At 50.2% G+C, this 17,074-nt stretch overlaps 1 protein-coding gene across 2 annotated transcripts in view; it reads left to right on the forward strand.

The window, feature by feature from the left end:
- The window catches only part of POLA1 (DNA polymerase alpha 1, catalytic subunit), a 110,998-nt gene that overhangs the window by 1,654 nt on the left and 92,270 nt on the right, over window positions 1-17,074 (forward strand). The window contains exons 2-7 of one of the 2 annotated variants that reach the window (XM_076063645.1): window positions 1,366-1,475; window positions 5,438-5,534; window positions 6,282-6,362; window positions 12,119-12,237; window positions 13,937-13,999; window positions 15,873-15,959. In XM_076063645.1, the coding sequence (XP_075919760.1) occupies window positions 1,366-1,475; window positions 5,438-5,534; window positions 6,282-6,362; window positions 12,119-12,237; window positions 13,937-13,999; window positions 15,873-15,959 (557 nt within the window). Of the gene's footprint in view, window positions 1-1,365; window positions 1,476-5,437; window positions 5,535-6,281; window positions 6,363-12,118; window positions 12,238-13,936; window positions 14,000-15,872; window positions 15,960-17,074 lie in introns of those variants that run through there. The other variant, XM_032978612.2, reaches the window with a different exon arrangement.

Below are 17,074 nucleotides of genomic sequence, written 5' to 3' on the forward strand. Positions count from 1 at the left end.
TGTATAGTGTTGTAGTGTATAGTGTTGTAGTATTGTGCAGTGTATAGTGTAGTATACTAGTGTATAGTGTAGTGTATAATAGTGTATAGTGTAGTGTATAGTAGTGTATAGTGTTATAGTGTAGTGTAAAGTGTAGTATATAGTGTAGTGTATAGTGTAGTGTAGTAGTGTATAGTGTTGTAGTGTATATTGTAGTAGTGTATAGTGTAGTATACTAGTGTAGTGTATAGTGTAGTGTGATTTTTGTTGTTTTATTTTTTACCTACGTGACTTTACCGAATAGAACCAAGGAATATGGATTATTGTGTCTGTCTGTCTGTCGTGCATCTAAAAATGGGAGGGGCTGGGTGGGGAGGGGCTGGGCTGGGTGGGGAGGGGCTGGGTGGGGTGGGGCTGGGTGGGGAGGGGCTGGGTGGGGAGGGGCTGGGTGGGGAGGGGCTGGGTGGGGAGGGGCTGGGTGGGGAGGGGCTGGGTGGGGAGGGGCTGGGTGGGGAGGGGCTGGTCACCCCGTGGTGCCCCCCTTATAAAACTCAACGTTTCACCAACTCACGCCGGCTTGTGCCCGCCCTCACAGTCGGGCATATTGTTGCTGAACACACCACGTGGTGGTGCCGCCCGTTGTTGACCCTGGCCATTGACCGAGCAACCCAACGTTCCAACCAGCTCCCTCCCGCAGGAGAATGTGTTTGTTTTGCCGTTGATGTATCCTCAAATCTTGTGACTCAATTTTAACCCGCTTCCCAATGCGGTATCCACTGCAAACTTGCTATGCCTATGTCATACTGATGACAATACTATATTATATCATAAAAAAATCAATGTATATTTTTAAACGTTCTTTTTTTTACATGTTAATGTTTCGGCTTGGCTCTAATTGGCCACGGTCCCCTTACGTTTGTGGCAAGCTTTTGGGGAACCACTTCCTGGAGTCGTGTGGAGTTCTGCCATTACTAGCGCGGTACATTTTAAAAAAGCGTGGTTTTTAAATATTACCTTTTTTTTTCCATTCAACTGGTCAGTCACAATCTTGTAATCAAAAGTTAGTCTATTTCCTGTGGTCCAATCCATGCCTGTATCAGCATCGATTGATCAATTAATTCTCTACTTTAAAGCGATTTACATTTTCTATGGACGCCTTATTATTGATATACATAGATCCGTGTAGGTCAAAAAACACGCGGAGATCCCTGAACTGTGGAATATTCAGGGAGCCGCCTCCACTTGTTTTACGTTTCAGTTACAAACGTTCCAAAAATATTCCCATCAGCCGGCGGCGGCCGAAAGAAAATCATCCGTTACATTTTAGCGCACTTTTAAAATAAAATCGGAATTTTTTTTTAATGAGTTTTTTTGCCCACCGTGAAGATTCCCTCGCCAGCTCCAGGAGTCGCCGAGACAAGAAGGACAAGGCGGGTCGCAGCGCCGCTTTGGAGAAACTCCGCAAGGCAAAGGCCGGGGAGAAGGTCTCCTACGAGGTGCAACACCCATCCCGTCACCACCACCGCCACCACCACCACCGCAAGTTGTGGCAACTCACAGCAAGAGGCTGTGTGACGAGTTCCATTCCTCTACTAGGGGGCGCGCGTTGTGCACGTAGTTGAGTGGCGAAGGCCCCCCCCCCCACTCACTCACTTACTCACTTGCTCACCTACTCACCCACCCACTCACCCAGCCACTCACTCAGCCACTTACTCACTCACCCACTCACTTACTCACCCACCCGCTCACTTATTCACCCATCCACTCGCTCACTTTCTCATTTACTCACTCACCCACTCACTTACTCACTCACTCACCCATCCACTCACCCACTCATTCACCCACTCACTCACTCACCCACCCACTCATTCACCCACTCACTCAGCCACTTACTCACTCACCCACTCACCCACCCGCTCACGTATTCACCCATCCACTGGCTCACTTTCTCATTTACTCACCCACTCACTTACTCACCCACTCACTTACTCGCTCACCCATCCACTCACCCACCCACTCACTCACCCACTCACTCAGCCACTTACTCACTCACCCACTCACTTACTCACCCACCCGCTCACTTATTCACCCATCCACTTGCTCACTTTCTCATTTACTCACCCATTCACTTACTCACCCACTCACTTACTCACTCGCTCACCCATCCACTCACCCACCCACTCATTCACCCACTCGCTTACTCACCCACTCACCCACCCACTCACTTATTCACCCATCCACTCGCTCACTTTCTCATTTACTCACCCACTCACTTACTCACCCACTCACTTACTCGCTCACCCATCCACTCACCCACCCACTCACTTACTCACCCACTCACTCACTCAGCCACTTACTCACTCACCCACTCACTTACTCACCCATCCACTCACTCACTTTCTCATTTACTCACCCACTCACTCACTGGCTCACCCATCCACTCACCCACCCACTCATTCACCCACTCACTCAGCCACTTACTCACTCACCCACTCACTTACTCAACCACCCGCTCACTTATTCACCCATCCACTCGCTCACTTTCTCATTTACTCACCCACTCACTCACCCACTCACTTACTCGCTCACCCATCCACTCACCCACCCACTCATTCACCCACTCACTTACTCACTCACCCACCCACTCACCCACCCACTCACTTATTCACCCATCCACTCACTCACTTTCTCACTTACCCACTCACTTACTCACCCACTCACTCAGCTACTTACTCACTCACCCACTCACTTACTCACCCACCCGCTCACTTATTCACCCATCCACTCACTCACTTTCTCATTTACTCACCCACTCACTTACTCACCCACTCACTTTACTCACTCACTTACTCACCCATCCACTCACCCACCCACTCGCTTATTCACCCATCCACTCACTCACTTTCTCACTTACTCACTCATTCACCACCACACTCACCCAGTCACCACCACACTCACTCACTCTACCACTCATTCACCCACCCACTCACCCACCCACTCACTCAACCACTCACTCACCAACTCACTCACTCCCCCACTCATTCCCCCACTCACTCACCCACTCACCCATTCACTCACCCACTCCTTTGAGCTATCAGTTGTGATATGCAGGTCGCTTCTGAAAAACAGCTGTACAGCGACAAGACAGGTTTTTTTTTTGGGTTAGATCGCATAAATATACAATGAGTCAGGTTTGTCACGTAAACAGAGCGTGCCAATGCGTTACTAGTACAGCACTAGTGTATAATGTAGTGTATAGTGTAGTATACTAGTACAGCACTAGTGTGTAGTGTAGTGTATATAGTGTAGTATACTAGTACAGCACTTGTGTATAGTGTAGTATACTAGTACAGCACTAGTGTATAGTGTAGTGTATAGTGTAGTATACTAGTACAGCACTAGTGTATAGTGTAGTGTATAGTGTAGTATACTAGTACAGCACTAGTGTATAGTGTAGTGTATAGTGTAGTGTCTAGTGTAGTATACTAGTACAGCACTAGTGTATAGTGTAGTGTATAGTGTAGTATACTAGTACAGCACTAGTGTATAGTGTAGTGTATAGTGTAGTATACTAGTACAGCACTAGTGTATAGTGTAGTGTATAGTGTAGTATACTCGTACAGCACTAGTGTATAGTGTAGTATACTAGTACAGCACTAGTGTATAGTGTAGTGTATAGTGTAGTATACTAGTACAGCACTAGTGTATAATGTAGTGTATAGTGTAGTATACTAGTACAGCACTTGTGTATAGTGTAGTATACTAGTACAGCACTAGTGTATAGTGTAGTGTATAGTGTAGTATACTAGTACAGCACTAGTGTATAGTGTAGTGTATATAGTGTAGTATACTAGTACAGCACTAGTGTATAGTGTAGTGTATAGTGTAGTATACTAGTACAGCACTTGTGTATAGTGTAGTATACTAGTACAGCACTAGTGTATAGTGTAGTGTATATAGTGTAGTGTACTAGTACAGCACTAGTGTATAATGTAGTGTATAGTGTAGTATACTAGTACAGCTCTAGTGTGTAGTGTATAATGTAGTATACTAGTACAGCACTAGTGTATAGTGTAGTGTATAGTGTAGTATACTAGTACAGCACTAGTGTATAGTGTAGTGTATAGTGTAGTATACTAGTACAGCACTTGTGTATAGTGTAGTATACTAGTACAGCACTAGTGTATAGTGTAGTCTATAGTGTAGTGTATACTAGTACAGCACTAGTGTATAATGTAGTGTATAGTGTAGTATACTAGTACAGCACTAGTGTATAGTGTAGTGTATAGTGTAGTATACTAGTACAGCACTAGTGTATAGTGTAGTATACTAGTACAGCACTAGTGTTTAGTGTAGTGTATAGTGTAGTATACTAGTACAGCACTTGTGTATAGTGTAGTGTATAGTGTAGTATACTAGTACAACACTAGTGTGTAGTGTAGTGTATATAGTGTAGTATACTAGTACAGCACTAGTGTATAGTGTAGTGTATAGTGTAGTATACTAGTACAGCACTTGTGTATAGTGTAGTGTATAGTGTAGTATACTAGTACAGCACTAGTGTATAGTGTAGTGTATAGTGTAGTATACTAGTACAGCACTAGTGTATAGTGTAGTGTATAGTGTAGTATACTAGTACAGCACTAGTGTATAGTGTAGTGTATAGTGTAGTATACTAGTACAGCACTAGTGTATAGTGTAGTGTATAGTGTAGTATACTAGTACAACACTAGTGTATAGTGTAGTATACTAGTACAGCTCTAGTGTGTAGTGTATAGTGTAGTATACTAGTACAGCACTAGTGTATAGTGTAGTGTATAGTGTAGTATACTAGTACAGCACTAGTGTATAGTGTAGTGTATAGTGTAGTATACTAGTACAACACTAGTGTGTAGTGTAGTGTATATAGTGTAGTGTACTAGTACAGCACTTGTGTATAGTGTAGTGTATACTGTAGTATACTAGTACAACACTAGTGTATAGTGTAGTGTATAGTGTAGTATACTAGTACAGCTCTAGTGTGTAGTGTATAGTGTAGTATACTAGTACAGCACTAGTGTATAGTGTAGTGTATAGTGTAGTATACTAGTACAGCACTAGTGTATAGTGTAGTGTATAGTGTAGTATACTAGTACAGCACTAGTGTATAGTGTAGTGTATAGTGTAGTATACTAGTACAGCACTAGTGTATAGTGTAGTGTATAGTGTAGTATACTAGTACAGCACTACACCGGTGTGTTGGATAGCAAAGCCACAACATTTGCAGTCTGAGTACTGTGACGTTTCTCCAGTAATTACAGCCGGCTTGATCAGGCGACAGCCAGATTAGTGGCCGAGCTGTACACGGAGCTGCATAGCCCCGTGGACTTCACCTGCTAAAAATAAAAACAAGTTTTAGTTCGGCTTACGCTTGCGCGTGTAGACCTAAGGGGAGGGGGGGAAAATCTTTGTCTTCTAGGTGGAGGACGTGACGCGTGTGTATGACGAGGTGACGGAGGAGGAGTACTCGAACCGCGTGCGGGATCGTCAGGACGACGACTGGATCGTGGACGATGGTAACGATGCCCCATGGGCACGACTGGTCCTGGTCTCTCGGTGCCTGCGTTGAGTTTCCTGGGAGCCTGCGGGTCTCTGTGCGAGTCTGTGGGCCTCTCTGTGCGAGTCTTTGGGTCTCTGTGCGAGTCTGTGGGCCTCTCTGTGTGAGTCTGTGGGCCTCTCTGTCCCAATCTGTGGGTCTCTGTGTGAGTCTGTGGGCCTCTCTGTCCCAATCTGTGGGTCTCTGTGTGAGTCTGTGGATCTCTGCAAGTCTACCGGTCTCCGTGTGACTCTACGCGTCTCTGTGTGAGTCTATGGGTCTCTGTGTGAGTCTACTGGTCTCCGTGTGAGTCTACGAGTCTCCGTGTGAGTCTATGGGTCTCTGTGTGAGTCTACCGGTCTCCGTGTGATTCTACGGGTCTCTGTGTGAGTCTGTGGGCCTCTGTGTGAGCCTGTGGGCCTCTGTGCCAATCTATGGGTCTCTGTGTGAGTCTGTGGGTCTCTGTGTGAGCCTGTGGGCCTCTGTGTGAGCCTGTGGGCCTCTCTGTCCCAATCTGTGGGTCTCCGTGTGATTCTACGGGTCTCTGTGTGAGTCTGTGGATATCTTGTAAGTCTGTGGATCTCTTGTAAGTCTACGGGTCTCCGTGTGAGTCTACGGGTCTCCGTGTGAGTCTACGGTTCTCTCATGCACCCTTAACCTCTCACGGCTTGACTTGCTCTGTTGAATCCACGCCCGAGTTTCAACTCCCTCCGCTCCCGGCCCGCAGACGGCATCGGTTACGTCGAGGACGGCCGCGAGGTTTTTGACGATGAGCTGACCGAGGATGTCCTGGAGAGTCGCAACAGGGGTGAGGACGATCACCGCCCCTCCCGCTCCCCGCTCCCCTCACACTCTTCGCCACCTCATCGTCACTCTACAGCACCGGCGTGTGGGCTGCCACTTTCGTGTGCCGCGTGAGACGGTGACGAATACCGTGGTGACGAATACCGTGGTGACGAATACCGTGGTGACGAATACCGTGGTGACGAATACCGTGGTGACGAATACCCTGGTGACGAATACCCTGGTGACGAATACCGTGGTGACGAATACCGTGGTGACGAATACCCTGGTGACGAATACCCTGGTGACGAATACCCTGGTGACGAATACCGTGGTGACGAATACCCTGGTGACGAATACCGTGGTGACGAATACCCTGGTGACGAATACCCTGGTGACGAATACCGTGGTGACGAATACCGTGGTGACGAATACCGTGGTGACGAATACCCTGGTGACGAATACCGTGGTGACGAATACCCTGGTGACGAATACCGTGGTGACGAATACCGTGGTGACGAATACCCTGGTGACGAATACCCTGGTGACGAATACCGTGGTGACGAATACCCTGGTGACGAATACCGTGGTGACGAATACCGTGGTGACGAATACCCTGGTGACGAATACCGTGGTGACGAATACCCTGGTGACGAATACCCTGGTGACGAATACCCTGGTGACGAATACCGTGGTGACGAATACCCTGGTGACGAATACCGTGGTGACGAATACCCTGGTGACGAATACCGTGGTGACGAATACCCTGGTGACGAATACCGTGGTGACGAATACCGTGGTGACGAATACCGTGGTGACGAATACCCTGGTGACGAATACCCTGGTGACGAATACCGTGGTGACGAATACCCTGGTGACGAATACCGTGGTGACGAATACCCTGGTGACGAATACCCTGGTGACGAATACCGTGGTGACGAATACCGTGGTGACGAATACCCTGGTGACGAATACCCTGGTGACGAATACCGTGGTGACGAATACCGTGGTGACGAATACCCTGGTGACGAATACCCTGGTGACGAATACCCTGGTGACGAATACCGTGGTGACGAATACCGTGGTGACGAATACCCTGGTGACGAATACCCTGGTGACGAATACCGTGGTGACGAATACCCTGGTGACGAATACCCTGGTGACGAATACCGTGGTGACGAATACCCTGGTGACGAATACTCTGGTGACGAATACCCTGGTGACGAATACCCTGGTGACGAATACCCTGGTGACGAATACCGTGGTGACGAATACCGTGGTGACGAATACCCTGGTGACGAATACCGTGGTGACGAATACCCTGGTGACGAATACCGTGGTGACGAATACCCTGGTGACGAATACCGTGGTGACGAATACCGTGGTGACGAATACCCTGGTGACGAATACCGTGGTGACGAATACCGTGGTGACGAATACCCTGGTGACGAATACCGTGGTGACGAATACCCTGGTGACGAATACCGTGGTGACGAATACCGTGGTGACGAATACCCTGGTGACGAATACCGTGGTGACGAATACCGTGGTGACGAATACCGTGGTGACGAATACCCTGGTGACGAATACCCTGGTGACGAATACCCTGGTGACGAATACCGTGGTGACGAATACCCTGGTGACGAATACCCTGGTGACGAATACCCTGGTGACGAATACCGTGGTGACGAATACCGTGGTGACGAATACCGTGGTGACGAATACCGTGGTGACGAATACCGTGGTGACGAATACCGTGGTGACGAATACCCTGGTGACGAATACCCTGGTGACGAATACCCTGGTGACGAATACCGTGGTGACGAATACCGTGGTGACGAATACCCTGGTGACGAATACCCTGGTGACGAATACCCTGGTGACGAATACCCTGGTGACGAATACCGTGGTGACGAATACCCTGGTGACGAATACCGTGGTGACGAATACCGTGGTGACGAATACCCTGGTGACGAATACCCTGGTGACGAATACCCTGGTGACGAATACCGTGGTGACGAATACCGTGGTGACGAATACCGTGGTGACGAATACCCTGGTGACGAATACCCTGGTGACGAATACCGTGGTGACGAATACCGTGGTGACGAATACCCTGGTGACGAATACCGTGGTGACGAATACCGTGGTGACGAATACCGTGGTGACGAATACCCTGGTGACGAATACCGTGGTGACGAATACCCTGGTGACGAATACCCTGGTGACGAATACCGTGGTGACGAATACCCTGGTGACGAATACCCTGGTGACGAATACCCTGGTGACGAATACCCTGGTGACGAATACCCTGGTGACGAATACCGTGGTGACGAATACCCTGGTGACGAATACCCTGGTGACGAATACCCTGGTGACGAATACCGTGGTGACGAATACCGTGGTGACGAATACCCTGGTGACGAATACCCTGGTGACGAATACCCTGGTGACGAATACCCTGGTGACGAATACCGTGGTGACGAATACCGTGGTGACGAATACCCTGGTGACGAATACCGTGGTGACGAATACCGTGGTGACGAATACCGTGGTGACGAATACCCTGGTGACGAATACCGTGGTGACGAATACCCTGGTGACGAATACCCTGGTGACGAATACCCTGGTGACGAATACCGTGGTGACGAATACCCTGGTGACGAATACCGTGGTGACGAATACCCTGGTGACGAATACCGTGGTGACGAATACCGTGGTGACGAATACCCTGGTGACGAATACCCTGGTGACGAATACCGTGGTGACGGATACCGTGGTGACGAATACCCTGGTGACGGATACCGTGGTGACGAATACCGTGGTGACGAATACCCTGGTGACGAATACCGTGGTGACGAATACCCTGGTGACGAATACCCTGGTGACGAATACCGTGGTGACGAATACCCTGGTGACGAATACCCTGGTGACGAATACCGTGGTGACGAATACCGTGGTGACGAATACCGTGGTGACGAATACCGTGGTGACGAATACCGTGGTGACGAATACCCTGGTGACGAATACCCTGGTGACGAATACCGTGGTGACGAATACCGTGGTGACGAATACCCTGGTGACGAATACCCTGGTGACGAATACCGTGGTGACGAATACCGTGGTGACGAATACCGTGGTGACGAATACCCTGGTGACGAATACCCTGGTGACGAATACCCTGGTGACGAATACCCTGGTGACGAATACCCTGGTGACGAATACCGTGGCGACGAATACCCTGGTGACGAATACCCTGGTGACGTGGTACGGGGGCGCTGCGTTGGCCGCCCCCACCGCCTCGGCGCGCTGTGCCGGGCCTCGTGTTGTAATGCGGAAACACTCACCGTTGTAACATGAAACACTCACCGTTGTAACATGGAAACACTCACCGTTGTAACATGAAACACTCACCGTTGTAACATGAAACACTCACCGTTGTAACATGGAAACACTCACCGTTGTAACATGAAACACTCACCGTTGTAACATGAAACACTCACCGTTGTAACATGAAACACTCACCGTTGTAACATGAAACACTCACCGTTGTAACATGAAACACTCACTGTTGTAACATGAAAACACTCACCGTTGTAATGCGGAAACACTCACCGTTGTAACATGGAAACACTCACCGTTGTAACGCGGAAACACTCACCGTTGTAACATGAAACACTCACCGTTGTAACATGAAACACTCACCGTTGTAACATGAAACACTCACCGTTGTAACATGAAACACTCACCGTTGTAACATGAAACACTCACTGTTGTAACATGAAAACACTCACCGTTGTAACATGAAAACACTCACTTTTGTAATGCGGAAACACTCGCCGTTGTGACGCGGAAACACTCACCGTTGTAACGTGGAAACACTCACTGTTGTAATGCGAAAACACTCACCGTTGTGACATGAAACACTCACTGTTGTAACATGAAACACTCACCGTTGTAACATGAAACACTCACCGTTACGACGCGGAAACACTCACCGTTGTAACATGAAACACTCACCGCTGTAACATGAAACACTCACCGCTGTAACATGAAACACTCACCGTTGTAACATGAAACACTCACCGTTGTAACATGAAACACTCACCGCTGTAACATGAAACACTCACCGCTGTAACATGGAACACTCACCGTTGTAACATGAAACACTCACCGTTACGACGCGGAAACACTCACCGTTGTAACATGGAAACACTCACCGTTGTAACATGGAACACTCACCGTTGTAACATGAAACACTCACCGTTGTAACATGAAACACTCACCGTTACGACGCGGAAACACTCACTGTTGTAACATGGAACACTCACCGTTGTAACATGAAACACTCACCGTTGTAACATGGAACACTCGCCATTGTAACACGGAAACACTTACCGTTACAACACGGAAACACTCGCCGTTGTAACATGAAACACTCACTGTTGCAACGCGGAAACACTCACTGTTGTAACATGGACACACTCACTGTTGTAACATGAAACACTCACCGTTGTAACATGGAAACACTCACCGTTGTAACTTTAAACACTCACCGTTGTAACATGAAACAGTCACCGTTGTAACATGGAAACACTCACCGTTGTAACATGAAACACTCACTGTTGCAACGCGGAAACACTCACTGTTGTAACATGAAACACTCACCGTTGTAACGCGGAAACACTCACCGTTGTAACATGAAACACTCACCGTTGTAACATGAAACACTCACCGTTGTAACATGGAAACACTCACTGTTACAACACGGAACCACTCACCGTTGTAACATGAAACACTCACCGTTGTAACATGGAAACACTCGCCGTTGTAACATGAAACACTCACCGTTGTAACATGAAACACTCACCGTTGTAACATGAAACACTCACTGTTGCAACGCGGAAACACTCACTGTTGTAACATGAAACACTCACCGCTGTAACGCGGAAACACTCACTGTTGTAACATGGAAACACTCACTGTTACAACACGGAACCACTCACCGTTGTAACATGAAACACTCACCGTTGTAACATGAAACACTCACCGTTGTAACATGAAACACTCACCGTTGTAACATGGAAACACTCACCGTTGTAACATGAAAACACTCACCGTTGTAACATGGAAACACTCGCCGTTGTAACATGAAACACTCACCGTTGTAACATGAAACACTCACCGTTGTAACATGGACACACTCACCGTTGTAACATGAAACACTCACCGTTGTAACATGAAACACTCACCGTTGTAACATGAAACACTCACCGTTGTAACATGAAACACTCACCGTTGTAACATGAAACACTCACCGTTGTAACATGGACACACTCACTGTTGCAACGCGGAAACACTCACCGTTGTAACATGGAAACACTCACTGTTACAACACGGAACCACTCACCGTTGTAACATGAAACACTCACCGTTGTAACATGAAACACTCACTGTTACAACACGGAACCACTCACCGTTGCAACGCAGAAACACTCACCGTTGTAACATGAAACACTCACCATTGTAACACGAAAACACTCACCGTTGCAACACGAAAACACTCGCCATCGCAACGCGGAAACACTCACCGTTCATGAATCATCCGCGATCGTGGATAAATCACGATCGTGGATAAATCACGATCGTGGATAAATCACGATCGTGGGTCATCCGCGATCGTGGATCATCCCCCCGGGCGTCCTCGCAGTCGTTAGCGCGGATAAGCGGGGAGCCCGCCGTGCCCTGCGCCAATTTAAAATTTATTTTTCTTTCGTGCAGACCGCAAGGGCGTTGGCGACTCCCGCAAGACCGCCGGTGGCGAGGCGAAAAAGCCGGTCACCAAGTCGAGCAACATCAAGAGCATGTTCATGGCGAGCGGCGGCAAGAAGACGGTGGAGGTGCCGTGCCTACCCCTCTCTCCCGGCCCCCCCCCCCCCCTCCCCCCCCCAAATTAACGAGCGTTTATACACGTGGGAGGAAACCCACGCATGCGAGGGGGCAACGCTGTATCCCATGCAGGCGAGCTGGCGTGGGGGGGGCTCCTCCCAGACACCCGCTCACGGGAAGTAAACGTGGAACGGACGGAGATCAGTCCACCCACGGCGTAGAAGGGAGTGGGAAATGGAACGGATGGAGATTTGTCCACCCACGGCGTAGAAGGGAGTGGGAAATGGAACGGATGGAGATTAGTCCACCCACGGCGTAGAAGGGAGTGGGAAATGGAACAGATGGAGATTAGTCCACCCACGGCGTAGAAGGGAGTGGGAAATGGAACGGATGGAGATTAGTCCACCCACGGCGTAGAAGGGAGTGGGAAATGGAACGGATGGAGATTAGTCCACCCACGGCATAGAAGGGAGTGGGAAATGGAACAGATGGAGATTAGTCCACCCACGGCGTAGAAGGGAGTGGGAAATGGAACAGATGGAGATTAGTCCACCCACGGCGTAGAAGGGAGTGGGAAATGGAACAGATGGAGATTAGTCCACCCACGGCGTAGAAGGGAGTGGGAAATGGAACAGATGAAGATTAGCCCACCCACGGCGTAGAAGGGAGTGGGAAATGGAACAGATGGAGATTAGTCCACCCACGGCGTAGAAGGGAGTGGGAAATGGAACAGATGAAGATTAGTCCACCCACGGCGTAGAAGGGAGTGGGAAATGGAACAGATGGAGATTAGTCCACCCACGGCGTAGAAGGGAGTGGGAAATGGAACAGATGGAGATTAGTCCACCCACGGCGTAGAAGGGAGTGGGAAATGGAACAGATGGAGATTAGTCCACCCACGGCGTAGAAGGGAGTGAGAAATGGAACAGATGGAGATTAGCCCACCCACGGCGTAGAAGGGAGTGGGAAATGGAACAGATGGAGATTAGTCCACCCACGGCGTAGAAGGGAGTGGGAAATGGAACAGATGAAGATTAGCCCACCCACGGCGTAGAAGGGAGTGGGAAATGGAACAGATGGAGATTAGTCCACCCACGGCGTAGAAGGGAGTGTGAAATGGAACGGATGGAGATTAGTCCACCCACGGTGTAGCAGGGAGTGGGAAATGGAACAGATGGAGATTAGTCCACCCACGGCGTAGAAGGGAGTGTGAAATGGAACGGATGGAGATTAGTCCACCCACGGCGTAGAAGGCAGTGGGAAGTGGAACAGATGGAGATTAGTCCACCCACAGCATAGAAGGGAGTGGGAAATGGAACAGATGAAGATTAGTCCACCCACGGCGTAGAAGGGAGTGGGAAATGGAACAGATGAAGATTAGTCCACCCACGGCGTAGAAGGGAGTGGGAAATGGAACAGATGGAGATTAGTCCACCCACGGCGTAGAAGGGAGTGGGAAATGGAACAGATGAAGATTAGTCCACCCACGGCGTAGAAGGGAGTGGGAAATGGAACAGATGGAGATTAGTCCACCCACGGCGTAGAAGGGAGTGGGAAATGGAACAGATGGAGATTAGTCCACACACTATCCTGCACCGCCTCCTACCTGGCAGATTGCACCTCCTGCACGCCCATGGGAACAAAAACGTTCACGCTTATTCGGTGCCCCTCCCCCCCCTCTTCTGCTCCCCGTGTGTTTTTTTTTTGCAGAAGGACGTGGATCTGTCCAAGGACGACCTGCTTGGGGACATCTTGCAGGACCTACAGTCTGAGGTGGGGTTGTTGTACGCGTTCGTGTGTGTGCGTGTGCGTGATCTGGACAAGGTCCCATCGGTGAGCTCCTCCGGCGGGCAAGGCTGCGTTGGCTGGGTCGTGTAGCCCGCGTGCCCAGCCACCGCATGCCGAAACAGCTTTTGTTCGGCCGGATCGAGGGGGCTGAACGGGCGCGGCACGGGCTAGAGAAGAGATGGATTCACGTGGTACAGGAGGACGTGGAGCTGAGTGGACTTGCCGATGACTGGTACCAGCTGTGTCAAGATTGGCCTCTGTGGAGGAGGCTCGTGAAGGACGCTGCTACTGGGCAGTTGTAGGCAGTCGCCCTCCAACAACAATGGAGGGCGGAGGAGCGACACTCACAACAACGGGCGGAGCGCTGGGTGGCTAAAGCATAGCAGGTTGTCACAGTAGGGGGCACAGGTGGTGCATCAGCCAGTCATCTCAGTCATCTCAGTCAGTCGACCCGTGGCACCTGCTGGGTCTGCCCCGTGACCTCCTGCCAGCGGGCGTTCGACACTTCACGTGGAAGCCTCAAGGTGCACATGGCCTGGCACAAGCGTCGTGGTGACGTCACCGCCACTTAGTGGCGAATGGCGGTTGTTGTTGTGCGCGTGTGTGGCGGTAGTGGTAGTAGCGGTGAGCCGCGCTGCACTACGAACCCGGCATAGGCCCGAGTTCGATTCCCGCTCACGGCCTACCCAACAGCACCACTGACAGATATCTGAACCGGCCCTGGGCCTCCCCTAGGTCGACTCAGCCTCAAACGAATAACCTGGTGAGGTTGTGTTTGCCTGGCTCTGTCACTCCGGAGGAAGCTCTGGGTCTTCTTGTCCACAGCGAAATATGAAACCCTCACCCCCCCCCCTCCCCGCCTTTAAAGCAACGCCTGCCAACTTCTTGGGGCTGGCCTTCGCGAATTCCGACCCTGGGTTTAACAAATTCAGGATTACAGCACAGCTGTGCAGTGAGCGACTTCAGGCACAATGAACACACACGGCCACGCACAGCCGACCCATCTACGCGGCCCCATCGTCGGCGTCTAACTACACGGCTGGCGGACTGATGTAGCGATGACGACGACGATGATGGGAGCCGTGCAGGGGATCGGTCACGCGGCCGGACGACGAGGAGAGAGGCGATGACGGCGAAGACGGCGACGGCAACCAAAAACCCGGGACCCCCACGACAGCCCCGAACCTCCGCTCACGTCCCCCCTTTATATACTCCCCGGCGTGGCCAGGCCCTGCCTCTGGCCACGCCCCCCTTTATATACTCCCCGGCGTGGCCAGGCCCCGTCTCCGGCCACGCCCACCTTTATATACTCCCCGGCGTGGCCAGGCCACGCCCACCTTTATATACTCCCCGGCGTGGCCAGGCCCCGCCTCCGGCCACGCCCCCCTTTATATACTCCCCGGCGTGGGCAGGCCCCGCCTCCGGCCACGCCCCCCTTTATATACTCCCTGGCGTGGCCATGCCCCGCCTCTGGCCACGCCCCCCTTTATATACTCCCCGGCGTGGCCAGGCCCCGCCTCCGGCCACGCCCTCCTTTATATACTCCCCGGCGTGGCCAGGCCCCGCCTCCGGCCACGCCCCCCCTTTATATACTCAAAGGCGTGGCCAGGCCCTGCCTCTGGCCACACCCCCCTTCTAGAACCTTCCAGCAGGTTCCCGGAGCTTCCCGACCCGTGACCTGTCGGCAGCGAGAGCCTTCGACGCTTCACGTGGTCTCAAAGCGGGGGGGGCGGCACTTGGCCTGGCACAGGCTCGGTGGTGGGGTCACACTGCCACTTAGTGGCGAACGGCGGCTGCTGCTGCCCCTGCTGTTGTTGTGTTTGCTGACATCTGGACCATCGCCCTGCGCTTGTGACAGACCATGGCCGCCACTCCGCCTCTGCCCAAGAAGAAGCCGACATCATCTGCTCCGCTCAATCCGTTCTCCCTCAAGCCTCTGCCCAAGGTATAACAGGTTCTTTCTTTTCTCTTGTTGTCGTACGGTGGCCGCTGCTGATGAAGATGTAGATAAAGCGTCAACAATGACGGCGACTTTGTCACATTCAGGTGGTTCGAGCCCAGATAACAACCGCGTCAGGAGCAGTAGCGGGAGTAGTAGTGTAGTAGTCGTATAGTAGTAATGTAGTAGTAGTGGTAGTGTAGTAGTTGTGTAGTAGTGGTGTACTAGTCGTGTAGTAGTAGTAGTTTAGTGTAATAGTGGAGTAGTGGTAGTGTAGTAGTAGTGGAATAGTAGTAGTATAGTAGTAGTGGTAGTGTAGTAGTAGTGTAGTGGTAGAGTAGTAGTAGTGTAGTGGTAGTAGTAGTGTAGAAGTGGTATAGTAGTAGCGTAGTAGTGGTGTAGTAATATTGGTGTGGTAGTAGTAGTGTGGTAGCGTAGTGGTAGTGTAGTAGTAGTGTAATAGTGGAGTAGTGGTGGTGTAGTAGTGGTAGTGGAATAGTAGTGTCGAAGCAGTGGTGTAGTAGTGGTAGTGTAGTAGTGGTAGTGTAGTAGTAGTGTGGTAGTAGTGTAATGTAGTAGTAGTGTAGTATTGGAGTAGTGGTAGTGTAGTAGTTGAGTAGTGGTAGTGTCGTAGTAGTGGTAGTGTAGTAGTAGTAGTGCAGAAGTAGTGAAGTAGTAGTAGTGTAGTAGTAGTGTAGTAGTAGTAGTGTAGTAGTAGTGTAATAGTAGTGTAGTAGTGGAAGTGTAGTGTAGTAGTAGTGGTGTAGTAGTAGTGTAGTAGTAGTGTAGTAGTAGTGGAATAGTAGTAGTGGTAGTGTAGTAGTAGTGTAGTGTAATAGTGGAGTAGTGGTAGTGTAGTAGTGGTGTAGTGTAATAGTGGAGTAGTGGTAGTGTAGTAGTGGTGTAGTGTAATAGTGGAGTAGTAGTAGTGGTAGTGTAGTAGTAGTGGAATAGTAGTAGTGGTAGTGTAGTGTAATAGTGGAGTAGTGGTAGTGTAGTAGTGGTGTAGTGTAATAGTGGAGTAGTAGTAGTGGTAGTGTAGTAGTAGTGGAATAGTAGTGGTAGTGTAGTAGTAGTGGAATAGTAGTGTAGTAGTGGTAGTGTAGTAGTAGTGGAATAGT

This window comes from Petromyzon marinus, unplaced genomic scaffold, assembly GCF_048934315.1.
Source record: "Petromyzon marinus isolate PM22_M1 ecotype Great Lakes invasive population unplaced genomic scaffold, UKy_Petmar_22M1.pri1.0 PM_Scaffold_17, whole genome shotgun sequence".
In the NCBI taxonomy this organism is placed as follows: Eukaryota; Metazoa; Chordata; class Hyperoartia; order Petromyzontiformes; family Petromyzontidae; genus Petromyzon; species Petromyzon marinus.